General features: G+C 40.6%; 2 protein-coding genes across 4 annotated transcripts in view; both read left to right on the forward strand.

The window, feature by feature from the left end:
* agbl4 (AGBL carboxypeptidase 4) overlaps nucleotides 1–15,267 on the forward strand; it is a 212,241-nt gene extending 196,974 nt beyond the window's left edge. The window contains exons 10-13 of the mRNA XM_077607305.1: nucleotides 2,588–2,740; nucleotides 3,724–3,886; nucleotides 14,843–14,936; nucleotides 15,018–15,267. Coding sequence (XP_077463431.1) covers nucleotides 2,588–2,740; nucleotides 3,724–3,886; nucleotides 14,843–14,936; nucleotides 15,018–15,090 — 483 coding nt within the window. The 3' untranslated portion in view covers nucleotides 15,091–15,267. The remainder of the gene's footprint in view (nucleotides 1–2,587; nucleotides 2,741–3,723; nucleotides 3,887–14,842; nucleotides 14,937–15,017) is intronic.
* Nucleotides 15,268–15,289: 22 nt separating this feature from the next.
* spata6 (spermatogenesis associated 6) lies at nucleotides 15,290–24,719 on the forward strand. Of its 3 annotated transcripts, XM_077607318.1 has the most exons (12): nucleotides 15,815–16,010; nucleotides 16,974–17,111; nucleotides 17,249–17,297; nucleotides 17,425–17,466; nucleotides 17,536–17,663; nucleotides 18,230–18,301; nucleotides 19,120–19,170; nucleotides 19,569–19,865; nucleotides 21,082–21,175; nucleotides 21,392–21,429; nucleotides 21,673–21,815; nucleotides 24,173–24,719. In XM_077607318.1, the coding sequence occupies exons 1-12, from the start codon at nucleotides 15,930–15,932 to the stop codon at nucleotides 24,270–24,272; spliced, it is 1,233 nt and encodes a 410-aa protein (XP_077463444.1). In that variant the 5' UTR covers nucleotides 15,815–15,929; the 3' UTR covers nucleotides 24,273–24,719. The 3 variants fall into 3 exon arrangements, with proteins under 3 accessions (XP_077463445.1, XP_077463444.1, XP_077463446.1); XM_077607319.1 differs by lacking the exon at nucleotides 19,120–19,170 and having other exon boundaries at nucleotides 15,290–16,010; XM_077607320.1 differs by lacking the exon at nucleotides 16,974–17,111 and having other exon boundaries at nucleotides 15,817–16,010.
* The last annotated feature ends 444 nt before the right edge of the window (nucleotides 24,720–25,163 follow it).

Here is a 25,163-nt window from a genome sequence, read left to right on the forward strand (position 1 = left end):
AATGTGTAGAGAGTCACAATGTTGACAACCCTTTTTATGATAGGCGGTCGTTTAATGTTACGAATATAAATGCTTCTTGAAATCTCTACGAAAGGTGGTCAAAAAAAATAGAGCATTGTGTTGACATCTGCTTAAAGATGTGCTCCACTTTAAATTGGTGTTAAAGGTCTGTTTTTTGGTATGCACTCAAGATTCACTTTTTGTGCCAGGTTACCATTAATTTTCAATTTTGTTTGAATTACTTTTTGTTTGAATTATTTTTTAAGGTAATGATTTTGTCAAACAAATGTATATCACTTAGAAGTAGTGACCATCACAATGATGTGAGCCAAAATTGGTGGCTTTGAAAACAGTCCAACTATTCATTTTGCTACTCATATGTGCTCGCTCTCCTGCATTGCCTTTCACCATTTCCTCTTTTTGGTCTCCCTCCTCCTTCCAAGCGGATGCGGGAGCTGGTTAGGAGGGATAATGAGGCTGCTTTCCCCAAACTAGAACTTGGCCCGTTTGCAGGCAACTCAAGCCTTAACAGAGCCAGATTGCCCGCTGACTCTTTTCATATTTGGTCTATTTTTCCTTATCTCCCTCCTTTTTATCTCTTTGTCTCGATATATTACCTTTGCCCTGCATTTACTAGCGTTGCTCCTTTTCCCAGCCTGTTTTCTTTTCCTTCCCCACTGTCTTCCCTCCTCCTCCTCTTCTTCCTCCTTCCCCCAGCCGCCGTTCCTTCTCTCCTCTTGGGCTCCATCCATCAGGTTGTCGGGGGCCGCTAGCGGCCAACTCCCAGCCACCATATTTCACCGCCAGCCAGCCAAGCAGCTGACAGCGCAGCCACCGCCAGGAAATTGCATCGGCTGTGAGCGGAATTTCAAACGCGAGGCCGCCGCCGCGCATCGCCCGGGCCGCCCAGGAACCGCATCCCTCGCTCTCTTTCTGTCTCTCTAGCCTGTCAATCTCTCTGCACGCCTCCACACACATCTCTATGCTTTTTCTTTCCATGTTGGCCTTTTTGCCGCTTGTATTTCCTCTCTTGCCGTCTCTGCTCGGCTCCCCGCCGCCGTGCCCGCCTCCCCACCTCCTCGCTCTGTTTTCGCTCCTTGTTTTCTCTGTTTTAGTTGTTCCACCTCTCTGCCTTCTCCCTCACTATCTTACTGCCCCCCACTCACTTTCTGCAAGCACAGAGTATAAAGTGTGCCTCTGAATGTGCAATGAGAGGTAAAAAGCAGTGGGGAAAGAGGAAAAATGAAAGAGGTGTTCAAGTGTACTCCAGTTTGCACTCGTGCCCTTGTCGTGAACAGATCCGAGTTTTTTTCCTACGTGCGACAATGTGGGATGGGGAGCTGTCAGACGCATACTGGAATGTAATTGTTGTTGCCAATATTAAGGATACACAATGAATATAGATCCACATGGTTAGCACTGTTTGTGCCCTATCATACCCTAATCTGTCCTGTTGACCCTCCTCCTGTTGGATTGGTCATTAGGTTATCCCTAGGCTTGTCTTTTTACCATCCAGTTGCATTTTCTGAACATTACAATCTAAACAACCCTAATGTAGCATATAAAAGCAGCGTTACTATGCGATTACGATTTACCATTCTGTATGTAAATATTATATTTCCTTCAAAATTTCTAGAAGTTTTATTTGTTGGTTATGGGGGGGTTGTTTTTTAGTTTTTTTATTTAGTTTTATTCATGGCTGAAAGCTATTATTATTATTATTCGATCAAACAAATTAACACATGTAGTTCAAATGTTTTTGAAGTCATTCACCATAATGGTGGCCAATGAGTGAAGACATCACAATAGATTGCTCCAGTTAAGTTTAAGATAATCAAAACTGGCTGTAACATTGCACTAATTAACCAATCAGATGAGGTGATAATGCTAACCCACGAAATTGAAAAGATCCATTTTTGAATATAATTTAAATTAAATTTTCCTGAAGATCCTGCACCGACATGGCAAACTGAAATCGGATAGCACAAAAAATGCACACAGAGAAACACTACTAAATAAAACTTTCACATTTTCTAGGTTGAAATGTGTGATTTGGGTGTACTCTTCTACAAATATTATGTTGTTTTTCTTTTGCCGATGTTGACATTTCTCTCCTTTAATCTTTCTAATAATGGGATTGCCCTGTGTGCCATTACTACTCCACTTCACATTTCAAATGAAATGATATACACACATTTGTGATCTTGAAAGGATCACTCCAAATGGTACCAGTCACAAATTGTAGCCTCCCCTAAATAGATGTCACCAAGTGTTTTGTCCACTTGAATAAATAAACCCCACAACTGAATTACATTTTGCACAAGGTTGAAAAGCTTTATATATATGAAACATTTAAGAAAAAAACTTGCAGTAGCGTGGAACAGTGGATGAGTGGTTAGTGGCGTCAGTTCTGAAATCAAGGGTTCGATCCCCCAACATAAATAAATAGCGTGGAACAATGTGCTCCTTATTATATCTTTGTTATTATAATTTTCCCTGAGTTGAAGTCCAGAGTCAAAAAGTCACATCCTGTTTTTTTCTTCTGATCACTTTGTTTTTTTGTTTTTGTATGCCTTCCTGACATCAGACTGTTAGCTTGGAGTTCTACATCGACGTCCATGCACACTCCACCATGCTGAACGGCTTCATGTACGGCAACGTGTTTGAGGACGAGGAGCGTGTCCAGAGACAGGCTGTCTTTCCCAGACTGCTGTGCCACAATGCCCACGACTTCTCCTTTGTGAGTATTCCTACGGGCCTACAAACCCCCATACAGGCAAACCCAGATTGATATAGCCCGAATAGATTGAATGTAAATATATATGTTTAAATGAATTTAGTTCGGCGTGAGCCGGCGGGAATTTTATGGGAATAAAGCAGGAAGCGAGTGCGTCCAGGCCGTATATTGCAAGTGGGACATGTAGCCCAGGGGTCATCCCTCTTCTTATACATTGGCCTTGCTGCCCTTTCAGCACCGCCCACAATGCACTGCTGCTGCAGCACAACACTATAATGACAAAGTCCCACTGGTGGTAGCAGATTTTTGCATTTCAGCAAAGCAGTGCAGAGTGACAGTTAAAGGAACACACACACAAATGTACACACACGTTCTTCCCAAGATACGTAAACATTGTATAGTAGAGCTGACAACCACGAAATTGATTTTTTTAAATCGCTAATCGATTTATCGATTTTTAGGACATTTGTTGACCAAATAGTTCAATTTGAGCCTCTTCCTCTGGCCAACACACTCCCACGAAGTTTGACAACCATGTTAAATATAGACCTTGAATAAAGCCAATTTACAAATAAAGCCATAACGTACATATATTTTATGACATTAGAGGGTGATCATCAATAATTTTGCAATTAAAGTGAGAGATTGCTCTTTTAAAGGGATTTTGACAACCTCGTTGTTCCAACAAACATCCAAGGTTAGAAAGTCAAAGTGCTACGACATATGTGTAAGTATAACTGATTTGCCTGGTGTTTATTTAATTGATCATTTTGAAAAACCATAATGACTTAGGCGCCAAATTGTACATCAATTTTAAAACCCACGTCTAAACAGATTTTCAATGTTGTGTATTCTGTCTCTACAGGAAAAGAATCCCATGGAGGGTATTTTTATAACTGCGGGTTGTATTGACCCAAGAATTAAAAGCAAGCCCTCGTCAGAAGTTGTTTGAGCTCATCCCCTTGTGTTTTTGTCTTCCTTTACAGTCCAGCACGTCCTTTAACCGCGACGTCGTGAAGGCCGGCACCGGCAGACGTTTCCTCGGCGGGCTCCTCGATGACACGTCCTACTGCTACACTCTGGAGGTGTCTTTCTACAGCTACATGACCCCCGGCACCACCGTTCCAGTGGCCTACAGCGAGGAAGCGTGTATCCTTTGCCGTGTCTTTTCTGTTCATTTCACGCTAGTGAAGACAGCCACGCCGACGTTCCTTTTGTGTCTGGTAATTAGTTGTCGGCGTGTCACCAAAGTGACAATGTACACGCGCTTGCGTCAGGTCAGGTGCGCTCACTACAAAAGCCACGTTGCTCTTTTGTCATCGCTTGTTGTGACTGATGCGCAGAGTTAAAACAGGGAACGCGATAGCTGCCGTATATTGATTTCATTCACAAAGGCGCTCCAGAAGACCGCCGGGCTTGTTCCGTCAGGCTCAGGTGGCGCTTTGATTGGCCTAAACAATAGAATAGAACAATGAGGCAAACAAGACTCCCGTCAAATTCAATCGTTGGGGCGGCGCGGCGCGGCCGCTGAAGGTCGCCCGTGTCTTAATGCCCACTGATAGGAGGAGGAAGTTTTCCCTTCAGGTGACCTTCTCCAGACTGGAGCGCTACTGGGATCTTGGCAAGCGCTTTAGAGGGGAGTGATAAGAAATCCGACATGTGATGTAGCAAAATGTTCCTGCGGTTGGAAAGCAAGTTGGTTGTGGATGTAGCCCTAGTGCCCTCTAGTGCCGGACACTCTTGCACCAACACAGAAGAGGTTTAGTCCCTTTGTAAACATCCACTTTGCTGCTTAATCGACATTGCGCTGAGTTGTTTCTGATCTTTGAATCTTTAATGTATAGTTATGGCCGAAATGCATTGTGCATCTGCCTTGTTTGATTATGCAAATTATGCAAGAAAGAGGCGTTTGAGAGTAAGACTACATTTTGGGAGATTTTAAGGGGGTAAAAGAAAAAAAAGCTTGAGTTTTTCAGTCATCTAAACCAGCGGTACCCAACCTTTTTCTCACCGCGGACCAGAAAAGCTCTTTCTAATTTCTTGCGGACCGGCTAATGGGGAGGGCGACAACTTAAGACAAAATTGTGTGAGGGTGTGGTCGGTGCACAAATGACACCCACTACAGCAAAAAAAAACAAGTCCCAATCATAATAGCAATTATTTTTTATTATTATTACAACAACTTTTCTCATTTCAAGTAGGAGGGCGATAATTAAAACTTTAATATTTTTTACTCTGATGGACCAGCACTAGGTAGCTCGCGGACCGGTACAGGTCCACGGACCGCTGGTTGGGGACCACTGTTCTAAACAATCCTGAACTGCAAGTAATGTGTTTATCAAAGTGGGGTACCATTTGTTTCCTACAGTTTGAATTGTGCATGTAGTACATTTTTATTGAATTATTTATTGCTCAGTTAGAATTATCATTGTTTTCAAAAAATACCACGTTTTTGTTGGATGTGGATTTATTTCTCCCCTCTATTCTTGTTATATTTTGAGTTAGATTTCGTCTAGTAGTGCCTCTTTGGTCTCAATCGTTTTTAACCATTTTAATTCTTTCATATTTTCTGTAAAACATTGGGTATTTAGTTCATCATAATATTAGAACTGTGTAGAAACATTCCCTAATATGATAAATTCAATTTTCTTTTTTAAACTATATTATTTATGTTGACTCTTTTTTAATAATATTAAATTATTTACTTTTTCATCATAAATCAACTCATGAATAACTTAATTGGGATAAATTAAAAATAATAATCAATATATTTCTACTACGCCATTTTATGGGGAAAACAAAACCGCTATAGAATTGATGATGCTTCAAATTCTTGGTCAACCAGATAAAAACATAGTTCAGGCCACAAATGGCCCACGGGCCGTACTTTTCTAACCCTCCATTTACAATTTGGTGATGTCAAGTTGGCTAAATTGTGCCATTACATTGTCGCCTGAAGTCTTTGGGCCCATCAAATGAGTTCTGGTCAGTATTTCTACTCAATGTCAAATTGGCCCCTTGCCACTGACTTTTTTCATCATTTGTGTTTTCCAGTCAAGTGGAGGTGTGTTCCTTTATGAAAAAGGCAGGGTCACCAAGAGGTGAGGGTCACATTGAGGCAGGGTCTTGTGTGGTAGGCAAGCTGCACAGGGGGACACAGTGCAGGCTGGAGATTGGGGTCAGGCAGGTTGAAGGAACCGACCATGTCATTTTTTTCCGCCCCGGCGCTTTGCTCGATGAAGCGTACAAATCATCAACAGAGACCTTTAGCACCTCCGTTCCTCCCTCCTTTACCCCCAGACACACATGCGCACCTTTCCCACCCTTACTCCCAAAACCCCAGAGAGAAAACTAACATAACAAATAAACAATAGCCACTTATACGTCCACTTGGTCGTCCTTCTCCTAAACTGGCCTCTTAACATCTCACACTTTTGTCACAGTTTCAAAGAGGACCCGACCAAGTGTGTGTGTGCGCCTTCCACTCGTGTCCCCCTCTCTCCTCCAGTTTGTCCTTTCCTCTCGTCTCATCACCCAGAACACAACAGCTCATTATATCATCTAGTCAAGCTGAGAATCCTCTTCTCCGAAACAGCAGGGACAACCTCTATCCTGTCTGCCTTCTCTTTGTCCTCTAATCATCCGCTACCTGAACGCGTGCTTGTGTGCGTGCTCACGCGCCGGTGCGCCTCTTTCCTTAGTGCCCTCCTACGTTTGCTTACATGTGTAGAACCATTAGCAAAGTAAAGCCATCTCTCTCGTGCCCCACCTCTGGGTTTAAAGGTCATTTGATAAAATATTGGAGAAATGGTTGAATTCACGTGTAACTAATGATCATGTGAGGTGCCATACCAGTGTGAGTGTGATTATAATGATGATGAAGAGGATGATGATGATGATAATTATAGAGCAGGTAAGGGCATGGAAAGTGTTGGCATGGTCTGTTATTGGCTGGAATTGAATTTTATTCATTCATATTCCGGGTCGTTTATCCTTACAAGGGTCGCAGGGCAACTATGGGGTGAAAGCATGCATGTGGGAGGAAACCGGAGTACCCGGAGAAAACCCACGCAAGCCCATGGCGAGCATGCAAACTCCACAGAGGAACGTCCGGTCCTGGGATTGAACCTTCGATCTCAGAACTGTGAGGCAGAGGCACTAACCACTTCTCCAATTTTATTTTGGTTTAATTTTACGCTAGTTGACTATTCACACTTTTTAAATAGTTAAATGGCTCTATATGCCCTTTTGTGCGGTAAACTACAAGGATTTACAAACATGGAACTGACTTTGTAATATCGGGATTATAAAAAAAGAAGTTAATCTAAATATGAACAAATTGTTTCCTGCACATGTGTTTCCTGAAGCAGGTTGTGGTAAATGTAAAAAAAAGTTTACAAAGCCATTGTTTGAGAATCATTTAACCAGCTTTTATCGTCACTGCAGGGCAGATTCATATTCATCAAATGAAAGACAAATGATATGAAATGAAGAGTCACCTTTCAAGAGATGTATTACGGTACCGGTATGTAAATTTGAAGTAATTTATAATAAAGACCTCGGCCTTTTCATTATTCAACTACATTTTTATGGGGAGTGAATAATGCTGATGAGCACACCAAATGCACTTTATCAGGATATTGACCTTACTGGTCTAATTGCCTAATATTTCAATCTAGTATTTTACTCCAAAAACGTGTACAGAAGAGTAAACTTAGTTAGGTAAATAAGTTTGAATGACCGCCAACCAGTCCAGATGGACCCTTACTCTCGTTCAATTTCAGATGACCCTGATTAGTAACTGTGATGTAGAAAATGCATATTGATGACAGCCAACAAACACATCTTGCAGTGGAAAATTGAGCTATAATAACCGCTAAACATTATACTATTGTTAAAACTATCCAACTTTCGCCTTATTCCTCCCTTGTTTGATATTACTACGTACAAGTATTTTTTAAAGTAGTTTAAGTTCCTCTACTATGAATATAAACAAAACAAGCTGAAAGTGTATGCTAGTACTGTCTTTTTTTGGGACTATAAATGGCCAAACACGATTGTTCTGCCAATTGTCATTAGATCTTATGCATCTTTATTTTTGAAAGGCAAAATCCCAAAAAGGACAGCACTCTTTCCTTCTTTATTTTAACACACGTGTATGATTTGAATGATTCCAAAATGTGCTTGACAGCATCTGAAAGCCTCTTGTGCTTGTTCATGTGCACACGTTTATGCGTCATGCGGAAATCTTCGACTTTGAAGACTTGGCCAAACTTGAAAGTACATTTAGTCCGTAACTCGTCCGTGCAAGATTTTAACCATGTTGTCCTCGCCTGGGACTGTGTGTTTGCTTTTGGATTCACAGAAATACACACTCATTGTCAGCTGACACTCAGACGTGTGCCACACAACAGTGGGATGCCACGAAATAGCGGAGCTGCCACTGGAACGTACTACGCATCAGTGCACCTGACACCCAGCGGAGGCGCTGTGACAGGTATGCAAATGATATAGCTCGGAGGCAAATATGCTTGGCTTCCACACATCACACACATCATCTCACGCAGACACGCACCAGTGGGCGAGCGGCCTCACGTGCTAAAAGAAAAGTGTGCAGCTGATTGCACAGGTATTGTCGGAGCGGCGCTCGGGATGTGAGCGTTGGCGCCGATGCCAAAGAAATCTATGCAAATGTCCTTGTTGGACATAATGGCGTGGAGAGAACAATCTAGTTGAATTTAGTTGAAAGATGGCCAACAACTAAAAGACGAGGCGGTGCCGAGAGGAGTCAGCGAGCCGGAATTGAGAGCTAAAGTGTGCCATCAAAGTGCCTATGCAGCCAAAACAAAATGAGACGGACGGTGTTGTCTGTTGCTAGAGGCGAATTGTCACAGTCGACAGGGAGGCCCAATAGGCTCAATATTAGTATTGGAGTAGAAGTACAAAACTGGGATTACAAAATACTCTAGTGGCATGAATTCACTCACCTGTTTTCATTCATTTTCCCTACCGCTTAACCTCACAAGGGTCGCGGGGGTTGCTGGAGCCTATCATAAAACATCCTGAATTGGTGGTCAGCCAATCGCAGGGCACAGAGGTGGACGACCATTCCCGCTTGCCCTCATACCTAGGGCAATTTAGATTAGATTAGAACTTTATTTCATCCTGTATTCGGGAAATTACTTGGTTGCAGTAGCAAGACAGACACAGAAGACATTGTAGACCTAGATAAGAAACTGGAGCCACACACAGGAAGTCCACAAGGTGGAGACCTTCTGCAGACTGAGACTGAGGTTACCACACAGTCCCTCAGTAGTCTTAAGGTTTCAAAGATCATCTTCCTTGGCTAAATCCTCCTAAACTCCTCAACTGGCCTAGTGTGCATGTTTTGGGGATGTTGTAGGAAACAGGAGTACCCGGATAAAACCCACACAAGCCCAAGGAGAACATGCAAACTCCTATTGCTATTCATGACCTCGTCTGTTTCTTATTGTTAAGGCGTCGACTCGTCGAAAGGAAATCTGTTGTTTTAAATTCAGGAAAAGAAATGCTTTCAAATGGCAGTTCATTATACAAATCTCTTCATTAACACTATTTGTATTTCAAATCATTCCTCGCAAGTTGACTTAGCCAAACACCAGCTTTAATTAGGAGGAACTCGCGTCAACTCTTTCTCAAGGCACTAATATGTATACATTACACGTTTTTGTTAAAAGTAAATAAATAATAACTTCTTTCCCACAAATTAGTTTCCCTCGATTAACTCGCATTGCTCTCATACTGAGCAGAAAACAAAAAAAATCCCTGGACGAAGCCTTGCTGCAAGTTAAATTCAGAATAATAATGAGAACTTAAAATTGTAGCAGGTACAGACAGCATGAACAAAACAAAGACATTTAAACAATTCTAAATTAAGTAATGATAACAAAAATGAACCTGGACCTTATCTTAAAGTTGTTACTTAAAAATGTTACTTAATCTTCTGTGTTCAAATCTAGAATTTAACTTTCAGTAATCCTGTGAGAAAAAATAACGCGTTGGATATAAATAATTGATCATTTATCATTGTCTCATTCAAGGACGTTACTTTGGCCTTCAAGAAACAGGTGTTTAGCCTTGCTGGAGCTCTTTTTTATTGTCGTTTTTGTTATCTTTAAAGCCAATTGTGAAATCCACAAAGATCTGGCGGCCTTAAATCCATCTCTCCTGAGATACAACTTTTTTACAGTCACGTGCAGGGCTATTACTTGGGTGCCTCCTAGTGGATTTAGTTTAAATGCACCAGTTTTGGTTGCTTTAAATTAAATAAAACATCATTAGAATTTACTAGAATCAGCAAGGACAGCAATAGACGTCTGATCCATTTGAAGTGGGAGCTCTGGCGGCGAAAGAACGGACTGTCATCCGCTGCCACCGTCCCACTATCAAATATATCGGATGTCGCTTAGTGATAAACTCATTCAAATTCACAGCAGAAAGATGAAAAGAGCCACATGATTGGACACCCCTGATTGTCAATGGCGTCAAAAAGTTAAAGGCAGACAAAATATTAACTTGGACATAAGCTACAGACTAAAAATTAAATAGACAACATACCATTCAACATGTCACATTTTAAATGCTGTAAAACAGGTAGTCATTTTTTAAAAAAACTTGAAATTCGTTGAAGAGTGTCATTGAACCGAAAGTAGTGCCCTGTTACTATCTTGTGGCATCTGTATGCAAATATAATAAGATATAACGTTTTTGTCAGTGTTTTCAGTTGAAATCGTATTTGATAGTCAAGGTTAGGTTCTCCAGTTTGTTTCTAGTGTCTCTTGGTTAAGTAAATTGCTCATTGAGGGCAAAAGTGGCCTTTTCTCTTGCTGACTAACTTCTTAATGAGTCATCGATAACGTCTTGTCTCGTGTGTCTCTGCATTGACAGCGACTGTCAGTAGCCTTCCTTGCCATCCCTCCCTCGTCTCCATGTTAAATCCCGTCAGTCCGGGACGGCGTTCTCCTTGTTCCCTATCCACCGGGGGCCTTGACGCCTACCCGTCACCTTGTCTATCCGTCTGCCAGGACCAGGCGTTGGGGAGGTGATGGCGAAAGCCGCTAAATGCCGCGCTGACAGTAAATAGCTGTGGTAAACAAGTCGTGACGTCCCCAGCGCTCTTGTCTGGCTCATCAGCACACAAGCTGGAACACGCCCTTGAGCCATGACAATGACCCGCTATCGATTAACCACGCCGCCAACGATAACACCTCTGGGGCAGGCGGCCTCCTCCACGGTCGCGACATTAGGGACACCTGCGTTTTTTAATGAGAGCTAATACAGAGATGCATCCTCTACGTGTTTAATTATTATTAGTAGTTTATACGGACTACGGTGTGAGCCTACTGATGAAATCTTTTTGTGCGATTTTGTTTGATTTTCAGAAATATCAGGTCCGTTTGATTAAAATCCAGAATTGAAAAAAAAATAAACCCTTAGTTTTACCCCTCTTTAATGTTTAAATGTATTCAACCATCCTTTTTTAAATGTGTTAAAGCACAATATTGACATAAAATTCTGTTTCCATTGTACTGTCTGTAAAATTGTGGACCTTTAAGAGGTCTGGCAGGTTTTATTTAGCATCAGTAGTTCAGTGTGAATATCTGGGTCAAATCATTATTCCTATTTCAAATGAATAGGAACTAAAATTAAGCATTTGAAAAGACCAAAAAGGGCAGAAACAGCAGTTTTTTATATTGTACTTCTTTAAAGAGGCACTTAAGTAATTAGCCCATATTTTTGGGAAGGTGCCGTTTTTGAATCTGTGTAGTTTTGTATAATTGTGCAATAGCAAAGCTTGGTGTTATTTAAAAGCGATTTAGTCCAATGCATTGCAAAGTTCAATGTCAATGTATTTTTTTCTCTAATGATTTAACAAAAGCAATGGCTTCAAAAAGTGCATTGACACACGTGCAAGCTATATGGCAAAGACTATCCCCATAAACATTATTTATAGCTCACCATTAACTCTATTCCTCATAATTTCCAGCAATATTTATTGTTAGGCCAGCTAAAAGTGGATAGTTCAAACATTCTTTAATAAAACGTTCATTCTATTGTGCAGAATATATTGACAACACTTATTTTGCCCCTAAAAATAATGAATAGGCCTATTTGATGCACGAAAATGTTATGTTATTCTGATTTGTTATTCAAGTAAGTCCATCTTTCCCATTTGTTAATTAATGTTTGCTTTTGTGTATTTTTTTCTCACCCACCAATGTTGTGGGCCACCTGATGTGTTCAGGTTCACACATATACGTCATCACTTCCTGATCCAGAACCCGCGGTGTCCCCCACCCCGGCGAATGGCCAAACAACCTTCGGGGTTGCCGATTATTCATCCCTCCGATACCTTTCGCCTCTGACGTGCATACGTAGAGGAGGAAACTCTCCTTCAGGAACTGACCGTCCATCACCAAACCTCCTGTAATGGACAGTGAGTCGTGACAAGCCAAGCTGAGTGGCCATCTGCTCACTGTGGGGTCCGCAAGATATTTTTGTCGCCGAGCTTGCCTAGCGAAAAAAGATGGGACCGACGCCCAGTTCTGATGAAAGGAAAAATATGTGTGGAAAGGTGTGAGCGGGGGAGGGAGCAGCAAAAACTTTTCTGAGGTCAGAATGAATATCAAGGATATGAGATGACTAATGTGTCTCTTCTGGTCTGTACGAGGTGGTACGTTGTGCAAACATCTTTGCAAGAATGGCCATATATTGTAGAACTCAAGTGTCACAGGAACAAGGCCAAGCTGTCAAAAAGAAAATGGATCGGATTTTTTGAAACATGGCTCAGGCGCTTCATAAATGGAGTTTGCATGTTCTCTCCAGGGTTGGTTGAGTTTCAGACATTCCTAAGATGTACGTACGTACGTGCTGTACGTGTTTCACAACCAGCCAGCGTTGTTTTTTGGTGGCATTTTTTTAAATTATTCAATTCTTAGTTTGAAAGCTTTCAATGAAAATGCTTTTTATCATACCTGTCAACCTCGGCCAATTGCTCCCCTTTTTAATGATTGCAATTCCCCTTATTAGGCGATGATAAAACGTACAAATTCAACGCGGCACATATTTACTCACATAGGGCGAACTTAAACCTGCCTTTTGTATGCACTAAATTCAAAATTCTGTAGATGTCGCTGTATGACGCTGACAGCTAGACTGTCTGGGGGTACATTGCTTGCTGACACGCTATATCTATACAGTGAAAAGGCGGACGGGTGAAAGGGGAATGCGTGACAGCATGACAATATTAGCAGTTGACGATGGCTTTTTAGGTCTACTACTAGTGACCGAGATGATCCAGATTAGAGCCTGATTAGATGATAGGACAGTTTAGGAGGATCTAGGCAAGGAAGATGGTCTTTAAAACCTCCAGACTACTGAGGGACTGTGTGGTAACCTCAGTCTCAGTCTGCAGAAGGTCCCCACCTTGTGGATTTCCTGTGTGTGGCTCCAGTTTTTTACCTAGGTCTAAAATGTCTTGTGTGTCTTGTGTCCGTCTTGCTGCTGCAACCAAGTAATTTCCAGAATACGGGATGAAATAAAGTTCTAATCTAATATACGTATATGTGTATGTGTATGTATATATATATATATATATATATATATATATATATATATATATATATATATATATATATATATATATATATATATACACATACATATATACATATATATATATACACATATATATACACATACATATATATATACATATATATACAAATAGATGTATATATGTATGTGGGATAGTTAAATAGTTTGGGGACGCCTGCTCTCTAAGGTTTAGGGCAACAAAGTACCTAACGAAATACCTCCTGTCCCGTACCTGTCATGTCATACCACAGGCTCGGTGGTGTAAACATCTTTGGACGGTTACGTTATTCTCAGCCAACAAATGTAAAACTGGCCATCCAAAAATCGATATCCGTACGGCGGCTGTTTCAATCAAACTTATCTCAGACAGACGGATGATCTGACAGATATCACCAACAAGGTAATGGCGTGGAAAGGAGACAAACGATGGCGCCACATTGCTCCATCATGGCGCAGCATAATGAAGAATGGGCCTGGTGAAACATCAGTGACCCACAAGATAAACTAGCCCGTGTTTTATATTTGTCTGCTTTCCACCTGCAATATGTATGGATGATGAGAGTTTAGATAGAGAGGCGGCCTCGCCTCAGGTGAAATGTACGTCGCGTTACGGATATTGTCCTTATTTATCTGCGTTCTCCGCATCCTCGCGCTCTTTGTGATTGGACACATGGTTGTCTTTGTGTGCTTCACTACTTCTTCATTATCTCAACCTGATTGCCATCATTACTTGGCCCACAAGCCTAATGATCCCAGACTGAGCAACAACACTCCTTGGCCCTCAGCCTTTTTAGAAAACCAAAACAGTTATTGATGTTTTTTCTCCTAATGCATTGAGGGACGGTGACGTGTGCGCTCACCCGTGAATTCAAAGTAGGCCTCGGCGTATAAGTAATTGCTTATGTTTGATTCATGGCGCCATCATATAGTTAGCTTTTGCGTCGCTTAATCCTGGATGAGCTGCGTTGTTCCTGGAGGATTTACACCGTTCCCCGAGTTATTGATTGTTGCTCGCAATGTGTTGGGAACAGCAGAGGTTTCGGGCGGCGGGCTTTAAATCGATGCAAAGATGCGCTGTTTTGAATACATGGTATAAATAAACATCTCTAATGATTCAATAATTGCACTGCTTGCTCCACTATGAGTTTTCCAATGTTTACTGTCATACAGTATATCAAGTGTGGACCATATTCATCGGAAAGCATATATTACACTCAGTGTGAGCAGCACTATTAATTTTACTCCATGTCAATGACTATTTGCAAAACAGTTCTCTGCTGTGCATAAATTTTATTTAATGTGAATGTTAATTTACCCTCAGTGGTCAAGTCACTTGTTTCATGTTTTCTTCAGATAGTGTGCCATAGCGTTCCTTCAGTGTGAAATGATCAATCTGCTTTGTGAATGTTATTTTTGAGAAAGTGTTTCCCGATTGTAGACAAACAAAGGCCTTAACTATAAAATTGTCAGACATGAGGCTGGGCACGAATGTGGCGCGGACCTTTCTGGATTACTACAAACTCAATAACATAATCACAGCCAACGTGCCATGTCACCTTCAAAGGTAGTGTGATCCTAATAAGATTATTATGTATCATTTTGTGATGTTTAACAATTATGTCCGCTCATATAATTTTTCCGGCAGTTCTGAAGTAGCGTCTCCGGTGGACGGCGATGTGGACAGGGAGAAAGAGAGGAGCCAGCATGTCATCAACTAGAGAACTGGTGGCAAACTCAGTTTATTTTGCAGGCCTCATCAATGCCAACTTGGGCTGGACCAGTTTATTTTTGGCCCGTTAACTTACATTCCGCCATTGACGGTGCTAGACGTCCAGTCCATTTGACTGTGAGGGGCGAATGTTCATTCGCAACCTCCCAGTCAAATGAATTGGACGAGAGCGCCATCAATGTGAATTGGACATCTAACTTTGTCAATAGTAGGCAGAGTTAATTTTGCCTCATTTCTATTTTTTTTCCACTTCTATTTTAGGGTAATTAAAGGTAATTTCCGGTAAGTTTTGGATGATTTTCTATTGATTGCTTCAAGACATACATGGACTAAAATTGTATTTATTTGAAATTGAAGTCATATTCATATGACTTTATGTAAATGCATGCCTTCTTGAGCTCTTTGAATATGTACAGTATATTATTGTTTTACATTCATACTGTATGAACATGTTTCTTTTCTGATTGCAATAATAATTTATAAAATGAACCCCAGAAATGCATCGATTGACAGCAAAAACATGTTATTTCGTAGTTCATCAAAACAATTTTACAAAAATGTGTCATTTATTTATTTATTTGGAAATACTTTCAGGTATTTACAGCTGAAGATTAACCAGATGGTCTGATAATGATACGCCTTATTTGATGTCATTTCTGTTCCTTTTGTTTGCTTACATTATGCTTGGCGTGTGAATTAAAAAATAATAATAATTTTTAAAATATCAACAGCTGCGTCGTCTGTGACGTCACGTGATTGGGCGACAATCGTCCAGCCCTGCAGTGTGGTAGGCATGACAACAAGTGTTCTTTGCCAAGGTGTTTTTAGATGGCCGCAACGAAAAAGCTTTCCTTTTTTCAACGATCCGGAAAGTCTTGGAAATGTACGGTGTTGTTGGACATTCATTCAGTAAGTGTGCCATTACTACGCAACAATAACTTGTTTTGTTTGGTAGTAAGCTTGACATTCAGACAACGCTGTCCAAACTCTGGTGATTTACGTCGCGATCTTGTAGCGCATAAAGTAATATTTTAGCATAATAGTTATGCGACATGATAATGGTAAAATGTACAAAAGATCAATTGCATTTTTATAACAAAATTCCCGAACTATTATTAGTGGCGTTCCGTTTGCTGGCCATGAGAGTTGCGCATGCGCAGTATCCGCGGGCCTTTGGGGCTTAGAGTCGACGTGGTTTAAAGCTGCTTATATACTCTTAATAATTGGAATAGTCAAACATTCTGTAATTTAACGTGATTAATTATGAAATAATAGTGCTGAATTATATATATATTTTTCAAAGATATGTGGCTGAAATTGTACTATGCTGTGCTGGATATTCCCTGATATTTAGTATTTACCCATTTTCTCAGAAGCAGAGACAATTGATGAATTATGAATTAAATTTCACGTTTCCTTTAGGGACATTTGAATTAATTTGGTTCTCATAGAAAAATTCAGATGAATAAAATCTGCAATAAACTTCAGATTCTGCTGGTTTCTCTGATAGTGTGTGATAACAAAAAAAGTATTGCACATTTTAAATTTCAATTATATTATTAAACCAATGAGTCATCACCAATGGGGCCTCACTGTGGAACATTTAAAATGTGTATATACATATACAAAACTTGACCAGCATCAAACAAGCTGTGAAATGAATGTAGATATTTTTGGGGCATTACAAAGATTTAATATATATAACATATATATATATAGTACATTGTTTAGAACATCTAAATTTCATAATAAAACAAACTTTTGGGATAATGTGGCTCCAGCAACCCTTAAGAGGATAAGTGGTATAAAAATGAATGAATGAAAGAATGGCTCCCAAATTCAAAATCCAGGTACTATTATATGAACTCCTAGGTCACCTGTCAGGACGTTCGACTCCCCCAGACAGGTGATATCTTCCTAAATGTTTGCATCATGGGCCAGTGCAGGAAGACTTCCTGTTTGCCGCCATGCTTCCCATTACACTTTAACCAGCGTCTGGTTTTTGAAAAGGTGAGAATGATGACGGCGACTAAATAAAGTCGTTGATCTAATAATAGATCCGACGGGAGAAGCCTTTTACCAGGCTGCCGCTCTAACCTTGTTTGCCGTATTGATTTGCTTTGTCACCACGCAACGTGCTACACCAGACGTACGCTGATGTTGTTGACCCCGCTGCAGTGGGTGACCTGCTAAAAGGTAAATGGCCCTCTGGAGATTTCCCTCCTCATCTCTTGAGTCTTACTTCCTGTGCCACGCAAGCAGGCGAGCTATTAGCTCCTATCTACGCTGACTGGTTCTACGCTTGTGCTTTTCTCCCTCTTAGCTGACACCACATCTTTTCAGCTGATTCAGTCGCTGTCTGCAGGTGAGCGTTTTGCGTGATATGTTCCCTTGTGCAAATATTATGTGTATATATCCATTGATGCGTTATCAGAGAATAAGACCCTCGCCATCATGACGCAAAACAGCAGAGACTTCCTGAAACCTGGTCCCAATCTGGGCACTGCTGAGGACTCCATTCAGAGAGACGTATCAATGATGGAAACTTCCTCTAAATTCCACGTAAGCGGCCTTACATCCTCACAGAGAAAATGAATGAACGTTCATAAAGAATTGGACGTCGCGCGCCGTCAACGGCAGCCCATGAGTTAAATAATTGGCCATTGAAGTTTAAAATAATAATAATAACTTAAATAATCATTATTTGTGCCTGGAAAAGGTTGTCACATACACACTTTAAGTGTGTTGTTCAAATCATATTGCCACAGCACGCACCATGTTCAAAATGTGAATACGCTGCTTTTATTTCACAATCTGTCCTCATCACTCTCCCTCCAGACCGCCATATTAAAATATCATCTAGCTCAGCGCTTCTTTACTGTTGCCCTCATGCTAGTTTGTCTACGACTTCCATCAACAGAGTGATGCCGACCGACTCTGTTGGTAAAAGTCGTATTTTTGAAACATCGCCGGAGCTTTCGGCCTGTCCTGCAATTTGTTTCACTCAAAGCGGGGCCCAGACAGAACAATTGTGCTCGTAAATTGGCCTTCTGGGCTTTTTGTGTATGTCTGTTTTGTCAACTACATATTCCCCTTCTTTCTCAAGTTGTCACCTGTCTTGTCTCCAGGGTGCATTTCCCGTGGTACTCTTTTCAGTGACATCATTCATCGAGGAGAGTGATTGGATGGGCGCCTCACCTGTAAGTCCCATGCCTGCTGCTACTAAAATCTGAAAGATTGTTTACGGATATGTCTGTCAGTGACGTTTTGCGGTATCGTACAAGTACCATTCAAATATTGATTACCGTATTTTCCACACTAGAAGGCGCACTTCAATGAATGAAAAATTGTTTCATATATAACCTTTTTGACAGGGAGAGCCTAAACATTTTATATTTTCAAATGTTATTCCTTGAGCGCTATCGGCAGAATTTAAAAGTAATAATACATAAAAATGTGTCCCTTCTTTAGTCATTTGACCTCTTTTTAAAGTACAAAAAGTCTGAATTATTTTGAGAATATTAGCATGCTGTTGCTAATCAATGCAGAAGAGTCTAACGAAGAAAAAAAAAGATTAAAAAGGCGTTAGAGGTAGTATCGACGCCCACAGTGCCGACGTGATGCACCGATTGGTGCGTTCGGGTCTCAGCTCGCTCATCAGTGGTTTCCATATTTTGCCTAACAGCTTAGTGCAGAGCTATATACACCCATCAAAAGAGCCACGTTTGGCTCCTGAGCCATAGGTTTGCATAAGGTGCAACGGATCATAAAACGCAGTAGTAGTTGTGGTTGTGGTTGTGGTGGTAGTAGTAGTAGTAGTAGTAGTAGTCAGGGATTGTCTTATACATCCACTAGATAGAGCTGTAGTAGGAGTAGGGGCCTGTGTTATATTTACACTTTGCAATACCGCAAATTGATGCACTTTAAAGTACGGAAAATACAGTACGTAAATGGTGGATGCATTGTTTGACTCCCTTATTCTATTGAAGCAATTTATCTAAATTGATCCCCAACTAAGGTCAGAGAATCACCGGGTGACAGGAAGACAAAGTCCGTCCAGCACAAAGAGGTGAGTGCATGTTTGTAGATGAAAATGAATGAGCCTATTTGCGTTGATATAATGAAATGAAGCTTTAATCAAACGGCGGCTTCGGCGTATAAACATTCATCCTTGCGCTTCTCTTCCAAATAATTTGAGTGTTATGTGATTTCCCTAAAAAGCAATTTGGCTGCCTAAATGCCTTTGTATTATTGTATTAGACTAGAATAAACATTTGATTTGATCTTATTCATCCCAGGTTGCCATTACCGGTGATGTTAGAGGCCGTCACGGTTGTTGTGGTAATGCGGCGGTTGCTGGAAAGCGGCATGTTTAAACTGCTATTTTATTGGTTGACGTTTAACAAGACGCGGATGGTGTGTTAATCCCGGGATAGACCCTTAAACAATTTTACGTCTGTCTTGCAGACGAGAAGGACGACGTCGGCTGCGAAAGACAAAGGGAAAAGTGCATCTAGACGCTCACCCTGCTCCAACCCGTGCCGCCACATCACCAGCAAGGCAAAAAGAAGGCTGCAAAAACGCACTGTTGGTCTCGAACCCGGCTACCAGCAGCCGACTGTTTCCTCCACCAGTCGGGCGCTGTCGCCATACACCCACCGAAAAATGTGCCAGCTCTCCCTAGACTCTGAGCAGAGACTCCGACACCTCCAGCTCGGACCGCACTACTTCAAGAAGGAGACGGAGAGTATCCCTCCATTCTTGGTTTGTATTACCATTTATGAAATATTATAAATACTACACTTTAATTACTGTCATGGTGGTGGATTATCTCAGTGGAAAATGAAGGACATTTCTTGTCCATTCTGGAGCATTTGTGGGTAATTTCCTTTTGATTTTAGTCACTTAGTCATCATTTTGGATCACTTCTGATTTGGGGTGAATTCGCCGCTTGCGTTTTAATGGTCTGTGGAGTTGCGCAACCCAGAATGCAGTTTGTTAGAATAGGCGAAAGCCATCGTATGTCAAAGATATAGTCTTAGTATCATAAAGTTAATTTTACTTCACTTACTATTGTTTTTGTTTCACATCCTGTTGCTTTTAAGGTAAAGCTCGGTCACTTCCAATTCATTTTGCGGTCATTTTTGATCACTTCCTTTTCATTCTGGGTAACTTCTTATTGATATTGAAGAATTTTCCTATCAAAATTGAGGCATTTCCTATTGCCTTTTTGCCCCAAAATATTGGCCACTAAGAGAGAGATTTTTTTGCGAGTTGCGGAAGAAAAACAATACTAGTAATGACTGGAAGCATTTTTTGGGGTGTTGAACGTGCCCATGGAAATAAATGAGGATGTTTTTGTCAAATTTTAGTGGATTTTAATTAAATGTGTAGGCGCACCGAGTCGTCGTTGGTGAATATAGTTCCTTCCTCATGGGTATCTTATAAATGTGAACATGATTAATATAGCGGGAGGATTAAGTGGACGTCATAATAAAGGCCAGTGTTAATCTCTTCACCTGAGCTGTTAATGGATTGTGACGTCGCCAACCATGTTTCAGCGAGGGATTCTAAAGAGCTGCTTAGTTTAGGAGGGTATAGTTATTTGTGAACACTACATTTTTTATGTGTGTTGTTTCACTCCTCTTGGGGATTTGCAGAGATACAGATGTAGCTATTAAATTCCTTTATTAAAATGAGAGATTAAATACCTCCATGTGGTGAATGGAATTCACCAGAATAACTCTGACATTGCTCTGTTTTTCCTCTGAGGGGTTTCCCAGTGGACAATTAACCTGGGTAATTGAGAGTCAAACTGCAATTAGCAAATAGATACCTAATGAAGTGGCTTCAACGGGAGGCACATTGCTTTTAACGGCAGTGTGCTTTTCGATTTTGTTTGCAGGCCTTTGTTGCTTTATTTGAAATCAACATGTGAAAAAGATGGTGAACTGTGCTCTCCTGTATTATGCGCCCACAGGTTCCCACTTGCAGTAGTGTGATGGATACCTCTTCTTTTTTGCCAGAGTATTACGTAGAGAGCTGCCACACAGGGGTGCTAGATGATCACTACGGTATGATTCTTAAGCAAACTTTATTGACAATTCTTGTAAGCCAAAAGTCAACAATTGGGCCCCAAACATGTCATTTTCGCCTACTAATTACATACATACGTTAATGATGAAGAAATGTAAGATACCGTATTTTCCGCACTATAAGGCGCAACCAAAAACACTTTTTAAATTAAATTTTGGATTCACCATGGTTCACTTCTGACTTTGTCTTTGCAGGTTTTCAACTTGGCAGTTATAGTCCCAGGGCTTCCATAGTAAGTCACAATACTCTGTAATATATCATTTATCAAGCAAACAACAACAAAAATCAGATATCCCTGAAATGTAAAGAGAACTTCACCAGAAAAGCATAGTCTTTTTTTGTTTTGTTTTGGTTTTTCCTCCAGGCTTAAATTGTTCACTTCAATCTTTTCCCGTCTCCATTTTTAAAACGTGTGTGAAAATAAAGCCTCAGGCAGCAAACATTTTTTCACTTCCAACACACTTAACCCATGCAGACGCGGTCAGATCATGCGTGGTCGTCTCCGGGGCCATCATTCCGACGTGACGAGCTGAACCAAAGTCCTCCCCGAGCCTCCTCCGCCTCGGCTGCGGCAAAGAGGAGAGGCACTGTGACCTCCAAGCATTCCTCCAGGGGAAGGTGAAGAACACTTGACACCCTTACAACACTGCATGTCACTTTCTTTCACATCTATTAGAGCTTGACCAAGACATCCAACTGCATGTGTAGTTGCATTTTCCTTTTACACCAAAATCCCCAGGTGTCAAACTCAAGGCCCGGGGGCAAAATCTGGCCTGCTGAATCATTTTTTGGCCCATTGTAAACAAATGATGTGCATGGCCTTCATGGTTCTGCTCAACACTTAAAGGGCACACAAATTAAACTAATATAAAAATAATCTGATAGGTTTATTAATAGATATACTTTAATAAAAGGAGAGACATCGTAGACATAATCTAGCGATAACTTGCAAGTGAGAATCGGTCCTGGCTCGTCCTCGCCACCGGAGCATTCTGAAGAAAGGCATCCTCCTCTGTCCATTTAGTCGCACATAATCAAAACATTGTTGAGTGTCCTCATTATACTGAGCTTTCGTCTGCTTATAATGATTAATGTATCACATATACATATAATGATTAATACGCACATATATAATAATATCCCAGAATAACCCCAACATAATCTAATATAATTTAATTTTTCAAATGATATAACAAAGTTAGTTTTAAATTACTAAAAATATTGCCACATTTAAAAATGTCTAAATTACAAATAAAACCTGGAAATTAGGTTAACTGGTGTTCTTGGCCCAGTTCGAACTTGTATAGCAAAATCTCATCCTCATATGGACTTAATCTATGCTTTGACCTCATTTTAATCTCATATTTCAACTCGGCGCTCGATGAAAACGAGTATACTCGTCTACCCACGGATTTTCCATCGAATAATACGTCTTATGGCAGACCCTGTCCTTCCGTCATTGATTTTTAACAGCACTGAGTTACAATGTTGCTTTTTTTGGTACAATTTCAATAGTTATGGATCTGTGTCAGTCCCGATAGTTTATTTTGGAAAGGCCTTTGACAAAAATCTATGATTTAATTAGTGTGTAAAAATCTGCAATGGTGGGACTTAAACTTCAAAACTTTCCTGCCAGAGTAAAATGAGAAGGCGTAATCCTCCTCTTGTCTTTCTTGCCATGATGAATTCCTCCCAATGTGTCTGTGTCAACAAATACATGTTTGCTGGTAGGATCTTCACATAGAATGAGGCACCTGTTTGTTGTCCCGATGATGGGATATGGAACATCTACGTGGCAATCTTGCGTTCTGGTGTCGGCCTTGTGTGTCGTCGTGTGCGTGTTTGAATTAGAGGCGCTGATCTCCCGTCATGTTTGTTCATTACCGGGCAGCAAGGAGAGGAAAGATAGGGAGGAAAAGTATTGATTTATGTCACCGCCTCACTCTCAATGTCTTTGACCCGAAGCTGCCTTTAATACATTCACGGGAGACATTCTCATCCATCGCGCGCCGGCTGCCACTTGATCACACGGCCGACGCCCATGTTGGGTTGTGTTTGTCTACCTGCGCCCGACAGACTCGGCTCATAAGTAAACATTAAAATCAATAGACAATCTCACCGCAAAGTCAATTGTAGGAAATGAACGATTGTTTTGGCCCAATTGAAAACGCCACGAGAGTCGCGGGGTGCCAGATTAGAGCAGCGAGGAGAAGGACACGGCTTGCCACTTCACTCGGCTTTCATCTATAGGCAATATGTGCAATCCCACCTAAAGATAGAGCTTCACACTCTGTTCGTGTTTCTTTCTGATGCCAGGACTTTATTTGGACCACACATAAAATGCTTGGCAGTTTTGGGGAGCTTAAATGAAAAATACTCTTTACAACTGCGCTTGACTAGAATTTAAAACAAATACTTAGCTGGATATACTGCAAAAACCTAAAAATACAGTACATCTAAATTAAGTGAGGTCCAAATATCAAAAAAAAAAATCTATATACATATAAAATAAATCCTCATCGGGTCTTCAAAATAATATTTCTCAATGTATTTTAAGCCAAAAATTGAAAAAGGTTAACGTTCCCATTTTTCAAAAAACACTAGGTTTTGAGTCGTTAATAGCAGTTGTCGTTTATTTACAATGCATGCACAATATTAATTATTAATCCAATATTATCCTTGCAAAGGATTAAATTTTTATTGAGTAATGCTGGTGTAACTAATGTTGTAGTTGTTAAAAGTTGAATGAAAAATATGGCTTTAAACGACATCCTCATGTATGAAAGCTGAACATCCATTGTCAGATCGGTTTAGCTTCATGCGGGCTTCCAGTGCCCTTCAGTGGACAAATGAGAGATTAACAGTATGTTTGGATTTTACTTTTGAAATAGAACTTTGTAGGCTCGTTGACATTGTCTTCAGAAGAATTTTTCTCCAACTCAACTCATTTTGTTTCTCTTAATTGATCTTGTCAGGGTGCAGACCAGAGATCCCAGTCCATCCTACTGGGAGCAGATACACAGCAGAGTCCAGAGAATTCTTCGGACCCACAGAGTCCCCTTGGACCTGGACTGATCTTCTGATCTAGACGTAAAGTAACTAAAATATATGACCGCAGTTTTTAAAGGAGCATTAGGTAAGATTTGCATTTCACTACTTTAGTATTTACGCATTTGTATATTTGTGTAACTCTTAATATCTACATTCCTCGATATTGCACGGACACCAAAGCGTACATATGGTAGAAATAATAGGGGTGACCCTCCTCCGCGGTTTTTCTGCTCTACATTTTCAATGAAATTCGAGGAAATACTGTAGAGTACTTCCAGTGGCATCACTAAGCCAATTTTAGGGTGTCTTCAGCACCCCTTAAAAAATTGAGTGACTTGATGAGCCTGGCTTAGACCACTTTAACCTACCATACATTAGCTAATACCTGTTTTATGACCAAAAATACATACCGCATTTTCTTGCATATTGGCCGCCTCCACATATAAGCCGCACCCTTAAAATTTGACAATTTCTCTCATTGTCCCCTGATTGTCAAGTCTAACTTGTGCGCATAAACCGTACCCTAGATTCAGCATTTTTTCTTGCAACAAATACGGTGTTTATGCGGGAAGTTTTAAATCCATCATGTCCACGTATGACTGCAGCTATTATCATTATATGATAAATTTAGCAACTTGTCAGGCTGTGTACAGACTAACAATGTTCTTAGAAATAGCAAATGTTAAGATTGCTCCAATAACACCGTAGATTCTTTTTAAACTTAATGTAGCATTAGATGACATCAGTTGTTCAAACACATAATTAGAAGACAAGCAAACAACAAAATGTCCAATATTCTTGATGAGATAATGTAATACATCTTAAGTCTGCATAAAGCTTTCCATGTAGTTCGACTTAAACCGAAAACTGGTTTGCATTAATTCAGGTACATAGCTTAAAACTTACACTTTTGAC

This window comes from Stigmatopora argus, chromosome 8 (genome assembly GCF_051989625.1).
Source record: "Stigmatopora argus isolate UIUO_Sarg chromosome 8, RoL_Sarg_1.0, whole genome shotgun sequence".
Lineage (NCBI taxonomy): Eukaryota > Metazoa > Chordata > Actinopteri > Syngnathiformes > Syngnathidae > Stigmatopora > Stigmatopora argus.